The sequence below is a fragment of the Mauremys mutica genome, chromosome 21 (assembly GCF_020497125.1).
Source record: "Mauremys mutica isolate MM-2020 ecotype Southern chromosome 21, ASM2049712v1, whole genome shotgun sequence".
NCBI lineage: Eukaryota > Metazoa > Chordata > Testudines > Geoemydidae > Mauremys > Mauremys mutica.
Genome location: NC_059092.1, coordinates 16,910,636 through 16,935,881, shown reverse-complemented (window position 1 = coordinate 16,935,881; position 25,246 = coordinate 16,910,636). Strand labels below are relative to the sequence as shown.

Below are 25,246 nucleotides of genomic sequence, written 5' to 3'. Positions count from 1 at the left end.
CCCGTTGATCAACGAATTATTGTCTGGTCTCTGACAGTTTTCTGAGCCCTATACCAACTCCGCACAAACTCGGGTGCTGGAGAGGTGAGTAGGACTTGCTTTTTACCTAACAATTTGGGGGCTCGTCCGGGATTTCTTCTGGTGCGGTGCCTCTGTCCAGTGGTCAGACCACTCATATACGAATTGGCAGGCGCCACGGGAGATTTCTCCCAGCCAATTCAATATTGAGGGGTCGTGTACTGGACAGCAGGATAAACGCCAGTTGGAGGGCTCCTGTCAGACACCATGGGTCAAGGGACTAGCGTGCCTCTTGAGAGTCCGCTGGGGATTGTAAATAAGTTATGGAATGAAGGGAAACTCCCAGTACAGACAGGAATGTCTAGGAGGAAGTTGTACACACTGTGTGTAAGGAATTGGACTGGGTATACCGCGGTATTGGCCGACCCGGAGATGAGGTGGCCTTCGTATGGCTCTTTCGAACAGGCTGCCTTAAGAGGAGTAAGGAGCCAGATCGAAAAAGACCATCCGGGACAGTTATGTTACTGGTTTTGTTGGGACACAGCAGCAGAGCTGTGGAAATCTTTAAAAATTATGGCAGTCAGGTATTCTTCCGAGAGTGAACCCCCTCCATGTTATTTCGATGAAGGGTGTAAACCACGGCGTGTTTTAACTCGTCAGTTGGTCCCCACTGCACCTGCCCCTATTCCTCCGCAAGGGGACTCTCTCCAGAGTGCAGAGGGGAATCTGCAGGACTCCAAATTGGAATCTCTGCAGAGGGATAAGGAGGAAATGGAGGGGCACACCTCGGGAGAAGTTTTGCATGGGAGAAAGGGAAAGTAGTAAAAAGAAAGAGAAAAGGAAGAATATAAGTTGATGGCTTTAGCTTTTTGCGGTGGTATTCGAGGCAGAAGCCGTGGCCGTGGATTTCAGGGTGCTCGGGGAAGAGGGTCCTGGCAACCCCAGCCACCAGGAAATTGTTTTCAGTGCGGACAACCCGGTCACTTTAAACGTGAATGCCCCTGGGGACGCCCAGAGGGTCCGGTCGCATCCGCAGATACTTACACCAGGGACGAATACACTCCTGCACCACCAGCCCAGCCCGTTCCTCAGGCCTGGATCAACTACCGGCAACAGCAGCAGCTGCAGCAAACTCAGCCTTCTCAATGACGGTACCCCGGGGGCGAAGGCAAACAATGTGATGGTCTTATTTCCTTAATGTCTTTAGCCGGCTCCTTCCTCACTTTCTCCCCTCCCAGCAAAGAGCCTCATCTAACCCTTTCAGTCCAGGGACTGTCTGTTTCCTCATTGATACTGGAGCTACTTTCTCTCTTTTAAATCATGCCCCCTCTCCCTGGCTATCCTCTGAGGTTAAAACTGCAACTGGGGTGGAAGGCAATCCACAGTCTCTGGGACTCACTTTGCCTCTAAATGTTATTTATGCTGATAAATGTTTTTCTCACCGTTTTCTTTTTTCCCCAGCTTGTCCGATCCCTTTGATGGGCCGGGATTTACTCTGTAAGCTTGAGGCTACTTTAACCTGCACTCCTGAAGGGGTAGGATTATTAATGACAGTGTTAGGAGATTCGGCCCTAACTCAGGGTAATTGGGAAACCCCCCCCCTCTCTCTCCCCTGACCTCACTGACTTGCCTTCAACCCTCTGGGGAATTTCTGACACTGATGTTGGCCTGCTCCTTTCGGCAGAGCCAGTAAGGATTCAAGTGAAGCCCTCCTTAGCCCCCCCGTCAGTCCCCCAATACCCCCTGTTGCTGGAAGCCCGGGAAGGCATCCGCCCCATTGTCGAGGGATTCATTGCACAAAAGCTAGTCCGCCCTCAGCGCACTCCCTGTAATACCCCTATACTGCCTGTCAAAAAGCCTCCTAAAAAGGACGGAGACCCTATTCATTGGCGCTTTGTACAGGATCTACGGGTTATTAATCAGTATGTGGTCCCTCTTCATGCAGTAGTTCCTGATCCAGCTACTATCATCAGCCAAATCCCCTGGGATGCTGAGTGGTTCACTGTTATTGACTTAAAATCAGCCTTTTTCAGCATTCCTGTGCACCCTTCACCTGGGAGGGACAAAGTTATGTCTGGCAACGACTTCCTCAAGGCTACAGAGACAGCCCCACGATTTTCAGCCAATGCCTCCGCCACGACTTGGAAGGCTTCACCAGTCGGCAGGGATCCACGTTAGTCCTATACGTAGATGACATCCTACTAGGTAACCGCGAAGAAGCCGCCCTCCGCATCGATGGTAAGGCACTTTTATTATACCTACACACCAGAGGCCACAAGGTAGACCCTAACAAGATTCAGTGGGTCTCACAGAAGGTCCGATATCTGGGCTTCCTGTTAACCCCAGAGGGGAGACAAATGAACCCAGTCCGCATAAAGACTATCCAAAACTGCCCTCTGCCAAACACCAAGAAACAACTTCGAGGTTTCTTAGGATTAATTGGCTTCTGTCGACCTTGGTTGCCGTCCTGCGGGGAGTTGAGCAAACCGCTCCACCGACTGACTGCTAACCTTGCTCCTGACCCTTTGCAGTGGTCCCCAGACACGATTCAAGCCTTTCAGTTACTCAAGGACAGTGTGGCCTCCTCCATGTCTCTCCGCCCCCCCAATTACAGCAAACCCTTTCACCTTTTTGTCCACGAGAGGGGCGGAATTGCTAGTGGCGTCCTTACCCAGCTGAGCGGGCCCCACCATTTCCCGCTTGCTTTTTACTCCCAGCAGATCGACCCTGTCGCTCAGGGAACCCCATCCTGCACCCGGACTCTGGCAGCAGCTGCCCTGCTGATCACAAAGGCAAAGAGCCTGACCCTGGGTCATTTTACCACGGTCTGGACCTCTCATGCCTTGTCAGCCCTTCTGCGTAGGGGCACGACCCAAGTCTTTTCGGCCCATCGTCAGCAGCAGCTAGAGGCCGAACTCCTAGAAGACACTAACCTAATTTTTGAAAGATGTGGGCCCCTTAATCCAGCTACCTTGCTTCCTGACCTGCCAGTCCTACAGGATCAGCACAACTGTGTGGAAGTAGTTCATAGCATCTTACAGATAAAGAACAACCTGTTTGACGTGCCACTGGACAACCCTGATTGCATCCTCTTCTCGGACGGAAGCTCCTTCTATGTTAATGGTTATGCAGTCACCTCTGAATGGGACATTCAAGAGGCCGCCTCACTGCCAGGCAACTGGGGAGCCCAAGCCGCCGAACTCTATGCCCTGGCCCGAGCTTGCCAGCTGGCCGCTGGTAAGACCGTTACCATTTTTACTGATAGCAAGTATGCTTTTCCCCTGTACTGGTACCCGCTGCTGAACTACAGTCGTGGGAAAGCCTCGGAGCCACTCTGGTCAAAGGGACCTGGCTTATGCCGGATGGCCGAGCCTGCCTCCCTCGCTCCACATACCCCGTGGCAGTTCGCTGGCACCATGATAAGGGGGGTCACTACGGCACGCACGCCCTTGTGAACACCATCGCTCGCTTTTGGTATGCTCCAGGCATTCAACCCTACTGCCTGTCAATAGTGAAAGCATGCAGCACATGTCAGTGAAATGGACCTGCTCCGCCTCTTAACAAAATTAAGGGTGGAAGACCGCCGCCTGCTGTTCCATTTCAACATCTTCAAATTAACTTTGCAGATATGCCAAAGGCTTTTGGGAAAAAGCACCTCCTTGTTTTGGTTTGCCCTCTGACTTCATGGGTCGAAGCTTTTCCTACTGCTAATTGTACTGCTGCCACAGTGGCGAAGATCCTCCTTAAAGACATTGTACCTCGTTTTGGCATCCCTCTCATACTTGATTCAGATCGCGGACCCCACTTTACTGGTAATGTCCTTGGCCATTTAGAACAAGGACTGGGCATTTCACACTCCTTTCATACACCCTACCACCCCCAGTCTAGCGGGAAAGTTGAGCGTATGAATAGGGAGCTTAAGCTTACATTGGCTAAATACTGTCAGGAAACAGGGTTAAAGTGGCCTCAGGTACTTCCCTTGGTCCTGTTTCACCTTCGCACTCGCCCAACCCGTGTATTGGGATTATCCCCCTTTGCACTGCTCTATGGACACCCCCCTTTCAAAGGCGGGGCGCTACCACGTGCTGATGTTTCACTATTGGGAGGGGATCATATGATCGCGTGCCAGTTTCTCTCCCTACAGGCTCGCCTCCGTACCCTTTGGAAAGCCTCGCAGTTTTCCCAGACCGTGCCGCTGGAAGAACAGATCCACCCGTTCCAACCAGGGGACTTCGTCTGGGCCAAAAAGTTCGTTCGTGGCGACGCCCTCCAGCCGAGGTTTACTGGACCCCACCAGGTTCTTTTAACAACCCAGACTGCAGTGTTCCTGGAAGGACGCAAATCCTGGATCCACCACTCCCACGTCAAGCCAGCCGTAGTGGACCACAGTGACGGACCAGCAGCCCTTGCCACCACTGAGGACACTGCCTCTGACCAGTGGACCAGCTTACCTCTTTCAGACATCAGACTTAAATTGACTCGAAAAAAATAAGAGGACCTTTTATTCTGACAACTGTATGTTTTTTTATTATGCCTTTTTAGTTTATTTTCTGCTTATGAAGAATGCTGTGTTTTTGTAAATGACACCTACCCCGACACTTTTCAACGTACCAAACATCTAAGGGAAATGGCTAAGAACTACTCCTCTGGCCAGCCACCTTATGATTGGTGGGGAGCCTTATGGAATTGGCTGCCTGGATTTGGGTGGGTTAAAACCTCTTGGTGGGTATTGTTGGGGCCATAGTAATCCTTATAATACTGTGTTGCTGTATCCAGTGTGTCCCCTCCCTCATAAACTCATGTGGGTCAGTTTATTCTTTTCCTACTTCAGCCAAAGGCCTTACTCTCTTCGAGTTGGCCCAGGCTGAAATTGCCAAGCGGCCCTTGGCTCCTTAAAATGGGGTGTAGCTTTTGGTAAATAGTTATCCCAAAGCTACAAATGGAGGAATGTTGAGTCTGAACTTTTTATGAGTTTAAACTTAATCCAGACTTGATGTCTCTATCTGAAACTTTTAATCAAAGTTCTGACCTGCGAACTACTCATGACACCTCCCCCTCCCAACAAGTAGCCATCTCTTCCTTTGTCTTTTCTAATTTACATTTTAACCTGTTTTATCCTGTAGAATCTTCATTGATTATGCGTGACCATTATGATCTGTTAATCACTTTGTTTACTTCTGTGTATAAACATTGATGCTCACCCCTAATAAACTTGCCACACTTACTCCGAAGCTTTGCTCTTAAGCTAAGGATGGTGTGAGCCCGTTGATCAACGAATTATTGTCTGGTCTCTGACAGTTTTCTGAGCCCTATACCAACTCCGCACAAACTCGGGTGCTGGAGAGGTGAGTAGGACTTGCTTTTTACCTAACAATATGATCACCATCCTTGCATTATATTGTGTCTGTACCATTTCACCTTGATGCTGACCTGCAGCACTGCTTGCTATACAGTCCTGGGCCTCTCCTTAAGCAGAGGCTGCCAAGTTTTGCAGTGGTTTTGTGACGCAGGCACATGTCTGATAAGGACTAGGCTAACATCACGTTTCATTTTCACATAGTGGCTCAATGTATATTCAAACCCCAGTCTCTACAGGTGAAAGGCCAGGCTACTAGCCCATTAGATCAATTTCTAGCCTCCCATATCTTGTGCAATTTACATCAATAGATGCACGTACAAGTTTAACTTCATCTTGTTCAGATACAAAGAGATACTGGGAAAATACAAAAGCATTAAAGGCTGCCTGATGGATTCCCCACCAAACTGCAAACCAATCATTTGCTAATAGTGGCAGGTTAAGAGTTATTTAAACTCCACCCCAATCCAAACTCTTGGCAACTGCTGCTTTCAAGCAGCATCACAGTGCAGGCAATTTATTATTTTTTGAAGGGAGGTGGCAGCATTCTTCTCCTCTATTTGGTTTTAAAAACAAGCTAGCCAGACAGGCACCATGACGTCCACACAGTATGTATTTTAATCATAGACCAAAATAATTTAAACTGTGCTTTCCTGCCTCTCTTTAGCAAACCATTTAAAGCTTCTGGAAAAGGAAGGCAGCTCAATTTATGCAAAAATGACAGTACAACTGAAAATTCCAGTTGTACATATTTAAAGGGCCAGCATCAATCCACCAAATAGGATGGAAGATGACGTCCATTAGAAGAAGTTGTGCTTAGAGCTTTTTGCTGGGCAGATGGCATGAGAATTTGAGAACTAAGGGTAGATTTTTCAAAAGCAACTAAGATTTAGGCGCATAAGTCCCACTGAAAGTCAAGAGGATTTGTGCTCCTAAAATCCATCACCACCACTATCACCTAAATAAATCAGAAACATTGTAAAACACTCCATTATATTTGAATACCTAGAGAGACGATCAACAGCACAGATTTCAAAAGTTATCTTATTTTAAACACATTTGTGTCTCTAAATTTTGTCTATTACTTCTATGCTATATCACAGCTTCTTATATAGTAGTCTGAGACAGCCAGCGTAAGATCAGCGGACTATAAGCAAGAAGGCTGGATTCAATACATAAATCTCTTCAGAGCAAGGAAAGTGGTCAACTTGTTAACTTTACTAAATACAACGAAGAGCACCAAAACTCTGAGTATGTGTACAGCAGTTACCTTCAAGGTCTGAAATAAAGAAAGTTTATCTGTCTCACCTTAAGAGGAAGGAAAAGAAATGGGCTCTATTTATATCCAACTTGCATTTCCCCACCACCTTCCCAATGAAAATATTATTGCAAATTCTTTCAGTCTCCTTAGTGGACCTGACTATTGGAGTGTAAGGACAGGCCTTTATATACAATGGTTTCCTTAGTGAAGGGTTCCAAAGCATTATAACAAACTGGTAAATGTTATCTGTACAGATCTCTTCACTCACCCTTCCAGTGCTGCAATTGCTGAGGTGCAATACAGCAGCTATTTAATAGTACTGTCCATAGACATGGCATTGCAATTTAGGACAGGAAATGAATACCACCACCACCAAAAATTTAGGGAAGCAAAACAGTTACTAGAGGAAGCAAAACACAGTTACTAGAGTTAGAATTTAGTGAAGTCACCAGGCCTAAACCCCTACTCTTATGAAAACCATCTCTGGGTTTTTCCATGACCCTAAGTCATCAAAATCAGTTTCCATCTCCCGTGAACGGCTGCCTTCCCAACAGTATACTGAACTCCTAACACACTGCAGCAGTGCTTCAGTATGGACTCAGAGGAAATAATGCTATCCACTAAATAACCAGCACCACTCCCTCCAACCCCTGGGGGGTTCTTAGAGCTCTCTTATCCATGCCTGACCTTGCTTAGCTTAAGAGAGCTGACAGCACCACAGCAACGGGTGGTAAGACTGCAAATTAAACCATATGTTCCACTGGGCCTTCAATAACTGTTTACACTACCTACATCAAAAGCAGGAATAGATTTACACCGATATGTCAGTGCCAGTACAGACTATTGCTCCAGACCTTAAACTAAATCCTGCATTCCTCTGCTCTGGCCCCCCAGCCCCAATGTCTGCAATGAAAAAATTCCCATGGTTTTACTTTATATATTAAAACTGTACAAAGGAAAAGACAGTCAGTCTTGTTCCTATTATAGTAAGACACCATATGGGTGAAAGCCAAGCTGACCATTCTTGAAGCAAGCACCACTATAAGTATGTTTTTCTGAGTTTCACTCTCCCCAGGCCCTCGTACAGGTGTGAACATACCCAGGGATGAACATGCCATCTGGACTGCTGACAGCTATTCAGAATTTTCCCAATTAAAATAACTTTATTAGCCAGTATTCTGGTAACATGCTTCACTACTGAGAAAAAAGATTCGGCATTTAGAAGTCACTGCAGAACCAAGTATTCCATCGAGGGATCAATTTTTCTGGCATAACGTATTACATTCCTTTGCTGTTTGCCATGACCTTTTGATGTAGCTATGAGACCGCATCAGCCATTTGTGTTTCACTAGATGAGTCACTGCTCTATTGTAATTGTATATTTTTAGATTGTACTACATTTGTATAATAGGTTCTTATTTATTCTGATCAAGACAAAAGCAGTATGACTAAAGCTTGCTTGAGTTTTATAATACACTTGGCAAACATCAGACCTACACAATCTTTTTAAAAAAAATCCATGGATTTTTTTCTCCCTCCAAGCTTTAATGTAGGAATCTTCAAAAATATGGAACAATTGATTACCTGGAAGTCAAGAACCAGAGGTCTCTTCACCCACACTGAGACATTATCCAAAAAATCTGACCAAGGACAGAACCAAACAACTTAATTTGAACCAGTTTTTCTGAATAAAAAACATTTTAAAAACCCTCTGAACTCGCTGAGGGTTAGATTGATGTGTGGGATGTGAGTTTAAACAGATACTACTGAGACACTTGTTGGGGCACTCAGGGCTGAGAGTCACGTTATTACCACCTGCCTCCTACATGAGGGACTCTTGCCTAATCAGCTAGGCACAACCAGCATGTCGGCCACATTCTCCTCTGGGCTACACCAGCCATCTTTGTCTGGCAGGTTGACAACAGCTGCGCCCCAGTCCCCATGTCCCTACAAAGTGTCCCCCTGGAGTATCCAGTCCCTGATCACTGGATACCCACAGAGATCCCCTGCTCCCAAAGGAACAGTGTACCAGTTCTACCATAGACCATCACTCCTGTATCATGCACAGCACTTGAGTTCAGTTACATAAAAGGAATTTAAGAATACAGATTCAAATAAAAAGCAGAGAGACAGAGAGATGGGAACAATTGGTTATGTATAAAATGTCACAACCCGCATTCTAAAGCCTAAACTTAACTACCAAGTTATCCTCCTGACTAACAAAACTTCTCTCACCCAAAGTTCTCTCCAGTGTTTTCAACCAAGCCTGGCTGAGATCCCTTTTCATGAAGCAAACTCGCTATCCATTTACTTCCTAGATGAAGGATGCCAATGTGTGTCTACACCCCTAAATACACCAGAACAGACCCCTCTACAATTTTCAGCACTAAAAAAAAAAGAGGAACTTGTGGGAATTTTTACAGCTTATATTTAGTAAAATATTCTCAAATTTTTGCTTTGGCAGGAGGTTTTATTGGGTTTGGCGAGTTTCTCCCAAACCCGGAAATCTGTATCTAATTCCCTAGCTGCCCCCTTAGCCTGTCTATTAAAGGCAGTTAGTAAATAGTGCCAGACGGGTGAGGGAAAGACGTAAGAACAGGTGGTTTACTAGCACTGGTACTTAAAACTGAGGGATGTGGGTGTGCGCATGGGTGCACACAAATTCCAAATTCTGTGCATCATTCGCTTAACACATTACTACTTGGGAATATAAAAATGTTATGATTGACGACACTCAGAATCTTACCACTCACTTTATATTTACCTTTTTAAAATGAAATCCTGTTCCCAAGGGCCATCTCCCAGAGAGGCCAGTACCAGAGATGTAGACGGATATGGACTGAATTTTTGTTATTTGTTTGTAATTGCCTAGCACAATATGACTAGAACCTCTAGTAGCTACTGAAATACAAATGAATTGTCATTTGATTTACGTCCCTGCATGTGAACATTTTTCAATTTTGTTAGAGAAATTTAGAGGTAGAAAGCAAAGATTCACTCCTAAACTAAGCAGCATCAGTTGAGTCATTGGCTTCTATGAACAAATCATATCAATATAAAAAATGTGATTGCTTCAGTACCTCTAATCTACAATCCTGCATGCTTTATATGAAGTAAAATATAGCTTAGCCTCCTCCAAATAATGCAGAAATATGTAAACATTATCTACTGCAGCAACCCGCAGATGCCAATCCAGCTGCCGTGTATAGGCTCCAATTCATTAGCTCTACCCGTCTCACTGCACCGAAGTCATTAGAGTGAAGCTTCTGTCACTGACTGCAGAAAGCTAAGAGGGACTGAATATTTAAGAAGAAAATTAGTTAAGCCTAAGGGTGGGGTTTTAAAAAGTGCCCAAATGCCTTAGGAACACACATCCCACTGACTTTCAATAGGAGTTGTGCTCCTAAGTCACTCAGTGACTTTTCCTCTTAACTTAGCATCAGAGGGTTAACAACAACAAATGGTTTATCACATATCTATACTTGTATACTGTTTATGTTGCATGTATGTGTAATATGCTGTTCTGGCAACTTTTACCCAATTATAGGGCTGCGCACTACTGCTACATCTTGGGTCAAAGTACAAACACTTTGTACTATAAAGTCTCTGCAAACAGGACAGTAGCTGCTGGGGTGGAACACACTGAATTACTGGATTCGCAGAGTTCACATTTCCTTTCTAACTGTGTACTTACTATGTGAGAAGCGCTGTGTGATTGGGGTTCCAGGATAGGGATACGTGCGACTCTCCCACTGAATATTTCCTTCTTGGACCGCCTTGATAAAGCCATGATAACACTGATGTGCCACACCTAGAAAAGGGAGAAAACAATACTTTAGTATGCTTCTGGCACAAACGTATGGTCACAAGACTAGGAAGGAGTTGTTCCTCCGTGATCAGCATTGCACAATTTCCAGAGGAAAACAAAACCCATAAAACACCTGAATTAGGCCTGGGTTAAGTCACTTGTCTTGATGAACAAAATAGTCCAACTCAGTATGGCAAATGCTATGGGAGCAACAGGAATAAATGACAGTGTAACCATTTCTCCTAGAAGCCATGCATACTTGACTTCTTTTTGCAATTCCAGGTCGGGGAAGAAAATGATAAAAAGGTTAATTACAGTTTAATGAATGGATGTCATAAGGCTGGTAATGGAGGAGCAGCATGGAAGGTGTAAGAAGGTGGTTAGTGATCAGAAGGTAAGTCCTTGCATTTTGACAGAAGGACTACAACTGCTCCAGTGCAGGCCCACAGAGGATTCAAGAGGAGGACAGGACAAACAATTCAAAGCCTGTGAGTGGGCCCAAAAGTGGTAACTGGTTATAAATGATCTGCACAATTTTTCTGTTTTTAAGACTTCAACAAGTTGATGACAGAATAAACCCTTTGTGCAATCTAATCACGTACACATTGTCTGTATCAGTTAACCTCTCCTGTCCAAAACCTGCAGCTAGTTAGGGTAAATTACCAGCACTGTAAGATGACCATGTTCTAAATGAGTCTGATTCAGAGGCAAGTGCTTAAATTAGAGTCAGAAATAGTTTAGAGGGCTCAACAGCTGAAGACAGTGAGAATCAGGAGGTTTGGGGGATTATAGGTCAGTGTGCTGAACGCCTAGACTACAGTCTGCAGAGGATATACATGGGGGATATACAGGCTGATGGTGAGAGACAAATGTATTGACAAAGAAGCGAAGTAACAGCGGCAGGCCCAATGAACCTCCCTCAAAGCACAATGCAATACCACTTCATCTGCCAGCAGGAGCCAGATGCTGGAGAGACCAGGTGAGAGATGGATGTCGGAGATGTCTGGTGTCTATAAATATCTTTTTGCGTTGGTGGTGAATAGGTGCTTAGTACACACTTTGGGGCATTAGAAAATAGGTGTTTTCAGATAAACAATGCCTGTGTTCTATGCTGCCACGCAAGCCTGCTGTGCCCTAATCACCACGCATATCGCCTGTGCACAACTGCTTCTTTGCCGGATGAGCATCTGCCTGTTTGTTGAAATGAACCTTTGAGGAGTCACAATACACTATAATGAAGTTCGCCGAGCATGTTGGCTGCTATTGGCAACATTATTTTAAAATAAATTTACAATTAAACATTCCTATTAGAACATACCTTAATTAAAATCTGTTCATTTCTCACATTACTAAAGGGGAAATTTAGCTTCTTCACCTGTGGCCACAAAGGCCCCCATGCAGAGCGGGACCAGAACCAGAGCTGCTGGTTCTGTATGTGGGGTGCGGATTTCTGCTGAGGGATTTGGCTCTGGGGATCCCCCAGACATTGCCCCCAGTGGAAGGAGACGTGTCTACTAAAGCCTCAGGGCTGCAGTAGCTGTCACAGAGCAGCCTGGCAAATGGTCCATGGCCTGGAAACATCCGCTCCTGACAGCATTCACAAAACCTCCTGTACCAAGCCACAACACTTAAGCCAGATACAAGAGGAGAAGATTTAGTTCTTAAAGAATCTTAGCAAACAAATACCAGATTTGCCTACCAAGGGAATAGCTCACTGAGAGCTGGATTCTAGTTTCAGTTATGCATCGCTGTCATGGAGACTGGTCTATGCCCCAGACTGTCTCCTGGGAGTGACCCCTTCAGTGTGCCAGGCCCCAAGGACCCACACTGTTTAACAGGGGCAGGCCTGTAGCCTCCAAGATTGGGCAGGTGGCACCAGCATTCCCAATCTCTCATGGCTCCGTGCAGCAAATCCAGCCAAGCCAGACTCCGGCTGGAGGCTTGTACTGTCACCTTTCAGGGCACAATGCTCTCAGGGGGTATATCTACACTGCAATTAGACACCCGCTGACTCGGGCTCGCAGGGCAGTCTGAGATTTGAGGCCCCTCCCACTTTGCAGGGTCCTAGAACCCAAGCCTGGAAGTCTACACCACAGCCTGAGCCCCACGAGCCCAAATAAGCTGGCTCGTGCCAGACTCTGGTTTTTAATTGCAGTGTAGACATTTGACTTGGTACCACATGACATTTTGATTAAAAAACCTAGAATATAAAATTAACATGGCACATACTAAATGGAATCTCCTTCCTTAGAGGTTTTTAAGGTCAGGCTTGACAAAGCCCTGGCTGGGATGATTTAGTTGGGTTTGGTCCTGCTTTGAGCAGGGGGTTGGACTAGATGACCTCCTGAGGTCCCTTCCAACCCTGAGATTCTATGATTCTATGATTAAAAACTGGCTAATTGATAGGTCTCAAAATGTAAATGTAAACAGGGAAATGAGTGGGTATGGTTGCTAATGGGGATGAGCAGCCGAGGGATTTTAAAGGAACCTAGCCAGATTTTTTTTTCCTCCTTTGAGATGCTGGAGAAGCAGTGAAGGAGAGATACCCTGAAGGCAAACAGATAAAGGTTTTTCTAACAAGGCTTTGTTAGAAAGGATTTCCAGCTGGGCTTAGCTGGAGGGTAATTAACAGTTTGCAAAAGACAAGTCACAAACCAGTTTTTCTGGTCTCTTTCTCATTCTGAGAAGTCCAGTTAAAATCTGTGGGTTTTTTTGGTTTGTTTTTTTTGTTTTACCTCGCAAACCAAGATAGCTCGGGCAGAGCAGGGAAACATGTCAAGCAAAGAAAAAAAAAAACCATACAACAGGAGCTGGAATTAGCCAAATTCCAGGCTGAGGAGAGCCAAAAGGAACATGACAGACAGATGGCCAGAGATGAGGCTGCACACCAGAGGGCTATGGAGATCCAGAGGGAGGCCCAGAAGCATGCCCTGGAGTTAGCAAGGGCTAAGCAGGAGTTACCAGCCAACCCTTACAACCCTTCTCCAGGTACTGCTTTCCATCCCAGAAAATTCCCCACCTACAAGGCAGGTGATGATACTGAGGCCTTCTTAGAAAATTTCGAAAGGGCCTGCCATGGGTACAGCATCTCTACAGACCAGTACATGATAGAGTTGAGGCCACAGCTCAGTGGACCCTTGCAGAGGTGGCAGCTGAAATGCCTAAGGAGTCTCTCAAGGCTACCCAGGGAGGGGAAGATTTTGGGGGGAAAGGGAGTGATCCAGACACTAAGAATTCTGGATGGTGGCAGCGATACCAGATCTAATTTAATTTTAAATGAAGCTTCTTAAGCATTTTAAAAACCATATTTACTTTACATACAACAATTCTTTAGTTCTATATTATAGACTTATAGAAAGAGACCTTCTAAAAATGTTAAAATGTATTACTGGCACACAAAACCTTAAATCAGGGTTAATAAATGAAGACTCGGCACACCACTTCTGAAAAGTTGCCGACCCCTGCCCTACACTATTTAATATTTTTCTCAATGACCTGGAAGAAAACAAAATTGCTGATACAGTTTGAGGATGACAAGAACTGGGGGAAATGGTAAATAATGAAAAAGGACAGGTCACCGATACAATGTGATCTGGATCATACGCAAGCCATGCAAGTATTAACACAGCTAAACATATACATCTAGGAACAAAGAATGAAGGCCATATTGACAGGATGGGAGGGATTCTCTCCTGGGAAGCAGTGAGTCTGAAAAAGATTTGATGGACATGGTAAATCAGCTGAACATCAGGTCCCAGTGCAATGCTGTGGCCAAAAGGGTTAATGAGATCCTTGGATGCATAAAAGGGGAATTTTGAGTAGGAGCAGAGAGGTTACTTTACCTCTGTATTTGACACTTGTGCAACCATTCCTGGAATACTGAGTCCTGTTCTGGTGTCCAGAAGGATGTTGATATATTGGCGAATTCAGAGAAGAGCCACAAGAATGATTAAAGGATAGGAAAACATGCCCTCTAGTGATAGATAGACTCAAGGAGCTCAATCTATCTTAAAGAGCCAGCAGTAAGTTTTGCACGTTGTTGTTAAGCTCCAATCTGCATACTACAACTGCCAGCACACAGTGCTCCAGAGACAGAAAACCCCTGCCCCAGGGGGCTTAATCTAAGGGTATGTCTACACTGCTCATGTTATAGCGCGGCCGCGGCAGCACTGTGACATGGGCAGTGTAGTCACGCTTTATCGCTGGGGGAGAGCTCTCACAGTGATAAAAAATAACCACCCCAAACGAGCGATGAGCTTTAATGTCAGGAGTGTGGCACCCAGCAATAAAACGCTGTCTATACTGGCACTTTTCAGCGCTAAAACTTTTGTCACTTGGGGGGGGGGGGGGGGTTTCCACATCCCTGAATGACTAAAGTTTTAGCGCTGAAAGTGGCAGTGTAGACACAGCCTTAAAAAAAAAACACAGATGAAGAAGGGTTTGGGACAGCAATTAACCAGCTAGTGAGTATCGGGATGAATCGGCACAGTTATTTTTGTTGTGTTTTTTTAAGGGAGTAGAAGGAAGCTGAGGGAGAATCGCAGCAACGTGTCCTCCCCACCCACTCAATCTTTTAAACAGAGATGGGGATTTGTGCTTTACCTGCAAGTTAGGTATTTCTGTAAAATACCAGGTGGTGACACACAGCTTCCAGGCAGAGAGAGAAAACCTCTGCTTTTCAATGGCCCTCACCTCCAGGAGACCAAGCAGGTGACATTTTCAAACTGCCAGATAATGTGGGAGAAGATGCAGAACTCCCTGCTCAGAAAATGCAGCACAGGTCATTTAACAAACGGGACACTGACGGCAACTGCAGGCCTAAGACACATCCCACAGGTGTGACCAGGGAAAAAAATGCAATGAAAATAAAAATTCCCTGTGTCCTATAAGGCAAGTTATCAATACCATCAGTACAGTATTTACTGATTTGAAAACTGCCCTGTAGGATTCTGTGCATTTATCCAGTCCACCCTGGGGCAAATCAAGGCAATTTAAATATCAAGCAGGAAACCTTGATCTAAAGCATTGATTTTCATCTTGTTTTGCATTTGTACTTTTTAGTTATTTTCCTAAAGAAAGGCTGATTCTCATTAGCAGATAACCATTAAAACATACTGATTTTTCAATTATAGTCTTTGCACTAAATTTGGTGCTTCTTTTCACTAACCAGGCAGATACGCTATATCTATATGTATTTATTAAAGTTATGTGTAGCTTAACCTACACTTATTCAGAGTCTTAGTTTATTATATTAGAAAATGAATTGAATTAGAAATTGAAGTGAATGCTACATTTCTTATTTACTAGATGAATATTTTTACTTGTGTCAGGCTCCATTTGGATGAACATTTGAGAATTAAAAATGCAAAAAACCAGCATTGAGGGTGTTTTGTTTTTTAAGTAAAAAACCTCCTCAAATGTGCTGGATACATAAGAAAAAAAAGTTTATCAAAACATGTTTTGAATTTAAAACTAATTTATTAAACAAAGGCAGTATTATCTGCAGTTAGTGAACTGAACTGATTGTTTCTGGTCACCATGTCCTTTGGGATTTTAGAACTAACGGATCTCAACCTCACATGTAGTTTTCCTGCTTTTACAGCTCCCAATTAGTTTTACTTTGAACCAACTGCTCATTGAACTGAACTGGCTGAATAAACTAAATGAAGGAAATATTCTCTCTTCACCAGAAGAAGAGGCTACTGTTATCAAAAGCAGTTTTAGCACTTTGACAAACTCTGGTTCCAGGTGCTTAGTCAGGGACTTCCCCCAGTCCAGTAGTTGACTTTAAAACTTGCACAGCAAATATGTACTACTTTTTTATTTAAAAAACTTTTTAATCAGATTGTAGTAAGATTAAGCCTTAATTTAGGTTGTAAATTTCAAATTTAATTTTAAATAGGTTTATTTTTTAAGAATAAACCTGTATTTAAATAAAAACCTCATTTTTAAAACAGATTGATTTTTATCCACTCCTGGCCAGTCCTCCTCATTTTAGTATCTGAGCATCTTGTGATAGGGAATATAGGTAGTGGTCAGGGACGTGGGAGCATTTTGTTTCTTGGAAACAAGACATTGGTTGAGGCATCAGCTGCTGGGAAGGGAAGCATCCTCTCCTCTTCATTCTGGGCAGACAGAGATGAATTTAAATTTGGGAGAGGGTCTATCTAATTCATTGTACTTTATAGGGCACCTATTGCTACAGCATCCGAATGCCTCAATCTTTAAAGTATTTCTCCTCCCAACACCCTTGTCAACCAGGGCAATGCTATTCTCTACGTTTTACAGAGCGGGAACTAAGGCCCAGAGAGACTAAATGCCTTGCATAAGGTCACACAGGAAGTATGTGGCAGAGCAGGAGACTGAACCCAGGTTAGCAACCTAATCCTTAGACCATCCATCCTCTGCATTTGGATTCCTCATCATCGTCATCCCAGCAAACCCTGAGAGTATCTAGCTTTCCCACTATACCTTATCCAATATCTGCCTGTACATCCAAGGATGATAAAGCACCTTTGCTGGATGCTTCTGCTACAATGAGCAACACTGAAAGAATGTGGATATTTAAAACATCAGTATTACGCTTCAAAATTAATATTACATTGAAGTAAACAGGAGTAGCTCATAGCCTGAAACATTAGCCCTAGGGTATCTGCAGACACAGGCAGATATTACTACATCAGTTTACGTGCAGTTCATATTATGAAATTTATCTTCTAAACCACAAAAGCCAGGGACTTAATTCTGTTTTCACATGAAGGCTTGCATTCTGGACCACAGTTATGCAGCAATATGTGCAGCCACATTAGACATGGAGCCCTGGACCTGCTACCGTGAATGGAGGGCGAGGGATGCGAATGCAAGACGGGAAACAATGCACACACCAATACCTTGGGGTACTACAGAAGTAGTCAGCTGGCTAGTTTTATCTTGACATTTTTGACAAGCACAGTACATAGAGTCTGCCAGGTTGGTGTGGGACCAATAAGCAAACACAACACCTCACGTTTTTATAGTAGATAAGAGACTTCACTATGAGGTGCTTTGCTGCTAGTCCTGCCTGCACAGAATGAAGCAAACAGCTTTAGTTATTCTTCTGGCATTAATTCAGTAAGCACAACAAGACTCTGCAACATCCAGATTAAGGTGTGGAGGGAAGGGCAAGCAACAGTGAGAGCTGAATTTTAAAAACACTGCAAAAAGATTGGACAGGAAAACTAAGATCTTTTATCCTTTCATTTGAGGAAAGGCTTCACTGCTGCTGCTTGTACCTTTGATGAGGCGATACCACTGTTTGCAGACAAGGGCAGCGGTTTTGTGCTCCTGGTATGGTGAGAGGAAGGACAGGATGTATTCTAAAACCTCTTCTGGCAGTTCCAACATCGATCGGTTATGCCTGGTCTCCTCAACCTCCAGCTCAGCATGTGGCTCATCGTCTTGCTCCATTGGTCCTTCCACCACTGCTTCTTCTGTGTCCACAGCCATGAAACTGTCATCTTCACTGTCTGAGGAACTGGCCATGGCATTCCACTCCACAGCTTCAAGAAGAAGGAAAAAAAAAATCACATTAAAGTTATATAGAAATAGTGTGCTTAGAAAAGCCTCAGTCATGGATTTAGACATCAGATTTACACCAAGTTCTGCTTCAATAAACTGCAAGGCAAAATATTTTGATATTTCAGTCCTCTGAACTGTGATGCCCGAAGTCTGGCTCTGGGCAAAGGTCATCTATATTTAGGGTCAAATGTTCAACGTCTCTTCCCCCTACAAAACAAATGCTTAAGTACTGCCATCATTGAAGCAAAAAGTTTGTCTATGTTTGGAAAGTGAGTAAGCCATCTCCGTCCTTTACTGGCCTGAGCTTTGAGAGACTTGTTCTTTATCCCTCTATCCCAGAGATCCAGCAGATCCCCATTACAGCTCAAATGGCAAACCTGGAAATAGGACTTAAAAAAACGCTAATGCAACTCTCCTCTCGCTCAGCAGCCTGAGAAACTACTCAAAGAGCAGCATCGTCAGTCCCTGGCCATGGAGAACATCTACAGCAGTGACGCTCAGACAGAGGCTCCCAAGCCGCAAGTGGCTCGTTAATGTGTCTCCTGCAGCTCTTTGCAGCACATATAAAAACACCGTGATTTAATTATTAACCAATTTAAGTTGTAACCAATCAGGAGCTTGAACTATGTTAACCAATTGTAGTTGATAAAAGAATACTTGGTCAACCATTTTGCTGTGAGAATCATATATATAATATATATGCCCACACACACAAAATCTTTCCTGTCATAGGAATATATAGTACTGGTAAGTGAAACAATGAATTCACACGACTGTGGCTCTTTAGGGTAATGATTGCTAATCTGGCTCCCAAATCAGCAAGGTCCAAGTATCACTGCTCTACAGTAAGTCCTCTAGGTCAGAGTTTTTCAAAGTTCGGGTTACGACCCAGTACTGGGCCACGGCATGTAAGGCACTGGGTCGCTCTGGTCAGGACGTTAAAAGGCAGGCTAGTGCCTTCCTGTTCCAACACCACGCTGTGCCCCGGAAGCGGCCAGCAGTGGGTCCGACTTCTAGGCAAGGGGGCCACGGGGCTCCACGCGCTGCCCCTGCCCTGAGCACTGGCTCAGCACTCCCATTGGCCAGTTCCCGGTCAGTGGGAGCTGGGGGGAGGGCTGGTGCCTGCAGGCGAGAGCCGCGCAGAGCCACTTGCACACCTCCGCCTAGGAGCTGGACCTGCTGCTGGCCGCTTCCAGGGCACAGTGTGGTCCACGGGACCAAGCCTGCCTCTGCACCCCGGCTGCGGTGCTGGCCGGGAGCCACCGGTGGTAAGTCCGTGCCCCAATCACCTGCCCAAGCCCTGAGCCCCCCCCCGAACCCGGAACCCCTTCCTGCACCCCAAACCCCTCAGCCCCAGCCCAGAGCCCTGACCCCCTTCCGCACCCCAACCTTCTGCCCCAGCCCTGAGCCCCTCCCACACCCCAAACCCCTCATCCTCAGTTCCACTGGGTCACGGGCATCAACAATTTTCTTCAACTGGGTCCCCAGAAAAGAAGTTTAAAAACCACTGCTCTAGGTAACTAATGTTCTTCACGGATGGGCTCCCAAGGGAGGGGGCTATCCAGTTTTTCTTGGCTGGAAGGCTGGCAGCCACACAGAACCTTGGAGAGGGAGAGCATGGGCAGGAAGGCAAGGTGGACAGGGATCCTTGGAGCTTCAAAAGCAACAAGAGAAAGGATAGCCCTTCACTCTCATTCCTTTCACTGCTCCTCTTTGCTAACCCTGTGTTTTGCCAGTCAGGCAACTTTCCTTCCAGGCTGTGATAACTATTCAGGGAACGTGAGAGAGGGGGAAGAATAGGAGGGGGTTTTGTCCACACTCCCGTTTGGCAGCCCCCTCTGCTCCACTGCCTGCTCTTTCATTTGTGCTCAGAGGCCTGTAGCCTTGTCCATGCTGTAACAGCATTAGAGAGAACGCTGCCTAAAGCTGGTGAACAGGCTGGAACCACTACACACGTGTCTACAGGATTTCACAACAGTGTTAAAGAATCATGTTTAAACCCCACAACAAAAGCTCTCTTGACTTAGTTTAGCTGTAGCGTGGATATGGATTGCTGTGTTAGGGTTAGCCCTCCCAAACAACTCACAATACGACAGAAACAAGCTAAAGGAGCTACTGCCTCAGCATGTGGTCAGCACCATGCCCTCGCTAAGTGTGGCAGTGATAATGCATGACAATGGCACAAAGTGGCCTACTTTAAGTGAGCAAGATGCACGAAGTAATCAATGGAACCAGCCTTATGCTGGAGGCCATCACCACCAGTGGTCACCAGAAACAGAATGATTGTTTAGGGGGAAGGGGAGTTTTAATAAAACCATGGTGAAAAACTGTTTGAGTTTCTTCTTATGGGTTTTTTTAAGTGTATTTAATTTATGCACAACATTACAAAGTCTATTACCATGATCGTGGGATCAATTTCTAATGTGGATCTCATGCAATACACCACTTGTAGCGACAATGTTCCATCTTATCTGGGGCTGTGACCCCAGGCTTAAGTTTTACTGATAAGGGGGAAAAACAGAAAATTGAGACTATAGAGGCTCATTAATGTTTAATGTTTAAAAGCCTTTAAATGAAATTTGCTGCTACTAAAAGTTAAGGCTGACAAGATGTTGCATGTTCATTTTAATGGTTCTCTTCAGGTATATATCTAGAGATTACCACAATGAAGAAATTCAGTCCCATATCATCTGTTAATGTAATCAAGAATGGGTTTGCAATTCCCCAAGCAAGGAATTCACCACAGGCCCCAACAATGGTAGGGTCTTCTCCTCTAGGAGGAGAGGATGGGAAAATTAAAACTTGAACTGGGAGTTGCCTGCTGCTGAAAGCAAAGGAGGAGACTGGATCATGGAGCTAAGCGAGGCCTCAAGCAAATGCCTCAACCTCCATTGCTTGTGTTTATGGCCAAGGAAAGGGTTTAATAAATTGTGCAAGTATTCAGAGGTCACAGCTGCTTAAAAGTAATTGTTAAATGACAAATGGTTACCTGTGCCACCACAGATTAGCGAAGTTGAAAGCACGAAAAGACCAGTTTGCTGTCACCTACTCATTTTCTTCACTTCACCCAGTTTGAACAATAAAAACAGTAATAGTCAGAGTCACTTTTCTTATCCCTGTGCTCTAATGTTTGGGTTTAAATATTTCCTAGTTTGAAACGCAAACCAATAACTTATTTATTTATAAAAGTGTGAAAGCTTTGTTTAAATAAAAACATGAAATAGAACCTAAATTTGGAGCCAAAACTAGCTGGCAAGGCCTTTTTAATTAAACAGTCCCCTTTAACTATTTAATCAGACACTTGCACATGGTGTCCTTATAAACCATTTGATTTTCATGACAGAAGAGACCACCCTCAACTTGCCCAAATAGTGCCAGAAATTAAAAAAACCAAACAAAAAAAACCCTTTCTATTAGTGAAGGTCTTTCAGCCTGTCATCATTTCCATTATTATCCATCATTAATTTGTACAGTTCCTACCTCCCATCACAAATACAAATCAAAAGCTCCATTTAGAGGTCAATTGTGTAAATAAAAATTGGCTTTAAAATACGTTTAGAAGTAGGAGGTGTTTGCTCCTGATACAGATTTCTGAAACACTTTGTTAGCTTATCCTGCAGTAGAATTAACATTAATTTGAATATAGCTCTAACTGTGTTAGCCACATGAACAATTTTCTCTTGCTTATGCAGAACAATGGAGTCTCATATATTTGACAAAAATAGAGATCCAGTTCGTAGAATAGGAGGCGAGTCATCACTTAATCTACTTGTTACATTTACTGCAGAGTTTCAGATAGAAAAGTACTTACTTGATAATTTACTTAGCTGGCTTACAAGTCGCTATAGTTTAAACAAATACGAAATAAGTAAAAAGTTATTTGAATACCACCTGTGTCCAGCTGTCTATCACAGCAGGTATGGAGAAGAAAACAGCAGGCAAAGTAGGGGTTTATGGTCCTTCAGGCCTCTGTCAGTATCTCCAGCTATTTAGATATGACTAAAAGTAATAGGATAATACAGTGACAATAGTGTTAGACTAGGAAGTGTTCGCTGTCTTAAACCAATTGCTGCTGGCAGTTCTGCCAACCAATGTGGTACACAGGTTTCTGTCTTCATTAAGACCATCCTAGTCATTTTAAAAACATCAACCCCCATTTCCCAGGAGAATGACTAATCCCATTTTAGTGGAAGAATTGTGGTAATCTGAGTTTACACACACACACACACCTCTGCCAGGCTAAGGCATCAGTGGGATGGATTGTGCTGCAGCTGCTCCATAATTACATGCTCATTGCTAGTTCAAACCAGCTTTTAATGTTCATTTCAATGATACCATAATGAAGAGCAATATCTCTCCATGCTCCCAGGGGAGGGTTGTTTTTTTAATTTAAGCAACAAATTTCCTTTTATGTATAGATCTATTTTAAACAATGTGCTAAATTATAAATGTTGATTTGCAGGTGATACAAAGTGCATCAATCTTTTTCAGCTCTTCCAACAAGTTGATCAATTTAAGACAACTTTGATGGATTATCAAGGAACATCTGATGGCTCCTAGAGCCAGGAATTAAACACTGCTATCCTCTTGCTCAGATTCAAGAAAGACTATGATGGGACGATGCACCCTGGGGATGGGAAGAGAATCTAAAGGGAAACAACTAGCAGTTTGTTTTCTCCCCAGACCTGACCTTTACATCATACGTTAACATAGCAAGCAGTAAGTTAGGAGACTATTATCTTTATGTAGCCACTCGAGGGAGTAGTCTGACAGTAATGTGACTAGAGCATGAAGGAGTCCAATTTACAATGCGAGATGGACTTGGGAGCATGCCACTTGGTAGCTGCCTGCTAAGGGTTCCGTTAGCATGGGGCGGGCTTTGCCCGCCCCATTTCCTGGAAACCCAATAGATACAGGTCCCCTCAAGAATTGAGCTCACAACCCAGGGTTTAGCAGGCCAATACTCAAACCACTGAACTATCCCTCTCCCCCACCCATGTCTGTGTGTGGTTTGAGCAGACTGCATGGGTCATTAAAAGGACTGGACCAGGAGGTTTAAGGAAAATGTAGTTTTCAGAAAGTCTGGAAGGTTCCACAAGATTCTACAAAGGTCCAGAACATTCTAGGAGGTCAGTGAAACAAGCCTCTCCAAGCCTTCTCCACCAATGAAGGAGAAACTCCAAAGTCAAGTGGTCTTGACTTGCTCAGGAAGCTAACAACCTAGAATAGCACTAACAAAGGCACCCAGTGAGAAGAGAAACTTTGAACAACTATTTGTTCTGTTGAGGGCTAGGGAAACATTTTCCAGTTGCCAGAACATAGTCATTCTTCTCAAATAAAGACTCTTGATCTAATATCTGATTAATACAGAATGTAATATGGAAGGGAAGGGGAAAGATCACTGGCTGGAAGAGTAGCACTGAACTTAGGTAAAATCAACAGGTAAAGTACCTTTTCTAAATAATGATCTTAAGGATTAAAACGTTAGCTGACAAGATTTAACTCTGTGGGTAAAATACACTTAATAGGTATAAAATGTAGTTTATAATATAAATCACAAGATTAAATTAACAAAGTTAATAACAAAATAGCAGGAGACCCAGATCTCCCTATTGAAGTAAGTTTGAAGTTAGAATTATCACAAACATTCCAACATTTATGTTAATTGGAGAAGGGTGAACTCAAAGATGGTATAAATAATATCATAACGCCCAATATTATAAAGATGTTTGATAAGATTAGATACAGATTGGTTCTCAAGAGAAACACCCCCCCACCAACAGGGAATTAAAATGCCCATAGAGGAAGTATAACCAGACTCCCACAACCAGAGGGGACCAGACGATAATGGGAAATGCATAGATAGGGAGGGAAACAGGATAAGAGAACAAACAGGCGTTAAATATTATGTTTTAATAGGAAGATTAATAAAAATGTCAGGGCTCAATTAAAAAAATTAAAGTAAATCAGACTCAGGATCAGGTACAGCAATAGAGGTGTAAAAAAGGGAAAGCAATCTATGTTGGAGTTTTAAAATTACTGTATGATGGGAACTATCTAAAATGTCTTGTTTAAAGAGGCACGAATGTAATGGAGGCCTGGCTAAGGGGTTCACTGCTTTTAACCAATGGTAATAATGGGTGAGAACAGACTTGAATTCATCGGTGAGTTTATTAATGTCATGACTGTTACTGTTAAAGGGGTGAACAATCCAACAAAAAGGAAAGGGGTATTCTGCTCACTGAAAAAGAATTTCCCCACTAGCTACAGGAAACACTTGAAGAAAAATGATAAATACCTAAATACTTCTTGGATACAGACACTGCCTTTCTCTCCACGGCAATCTAACAGAAGAGAGGTGGCAATATTCTTTGCTAAACACTTCCCTTTTGTTGTTTCTGCACAACTCAGAGACAGAGGGCAGATACATTTTAATTAAGGGCTCCTTGAAAGGTAAACTTCTCACATTAGCCAATGTGTATATGCTCACAATCAGGGGCGGCTTCTATTTTTATTTTGTAGGGTCTTAAGAGGTTTTAGGGAAAGGGATATTATTCTAGGGGAGGATTTTAATCAGATGCTTAATCCCACTCTGGATCAATCAAATGGACACAACAGGTGATCAGGAGGGGCAGGAGCAAATTTGTTGCATCAGTGAGGACCTGATGGGCATCCGGTGGGAAATGAATCCGGATGTTAGGGTCTACACATTCTTCTACTCATGGATCTTATTCCAGGAAGGATGTGATTTTTGTTTCTAGGACCTTGGCTAATTTGGTCAAAAAAGCTAATCTGGAAGTTATTACTTGGCCTGACAAGTCCCTGCATATATCAGATTAAAAGACTGAGGCCTGCTCTACGCCACACAGTTAAATCGATGTAAGGCAGCTTACACTGACCTAACTGTGGATGTGTCTACACTAAAATTTTGCTCCCACTGATGTAACTGCCCTGCTAGGCTGACTTGGTATAACTCCATCTCCACAAGCAGGGTAAAGCCAAGGTTGATGTAGTTAGGTCTACAATGTGTCAGTTATGTTGATGGTTACTGGCTTTCAGGAGCTGTCCCACAATGCCCCCACACTGGCAGTACAACCGATACAAGCGCTCCTGGCGAGTACGCACACCGCTGACACAAGATGCAAAGTGTAGACACACAAGCAATGTAATTACTGTGGTGGCTATATGCTGATGAAAGTTAAGTCGACTTAATTTTGTAGTATAGATATGGTCTGAGACTGAGTGA

The 25,246-nt window shown here is 43.9% G+C and overlaps 1 protein-coding gene across 1 annotated transcript in view; it reads right to left on the bottom strand.

Moving 5' to 3' along the window:
• Nucleotides 1-25,246, bottom strand: part of FBXO42 (F-box protein 42) — a 102,735-nt gene that overhangs the window by 47,887 nt on the left and 29,602 nt on the right. The window contains exons 2-3 of the mRNA XM_044996279.1: nucleotides 17,715-17,981; nucleotides 10,330-10,446 (exon numbers count right to left, since the gene is read on the bottom strand). Coding sequence (XP_044852214.1) covers nucleotides 10,330-10,446; nucleotides 17,715-17,964 — 367 coding nt within the window. The 5' untranslated portion in view covers nucleotides 17,965-17,981. The remainder of the gene's footprint in view (nucleotides 1-10,329; nucleotides 10,447-17,714; nucleotides 17,982-25,246) is intronic.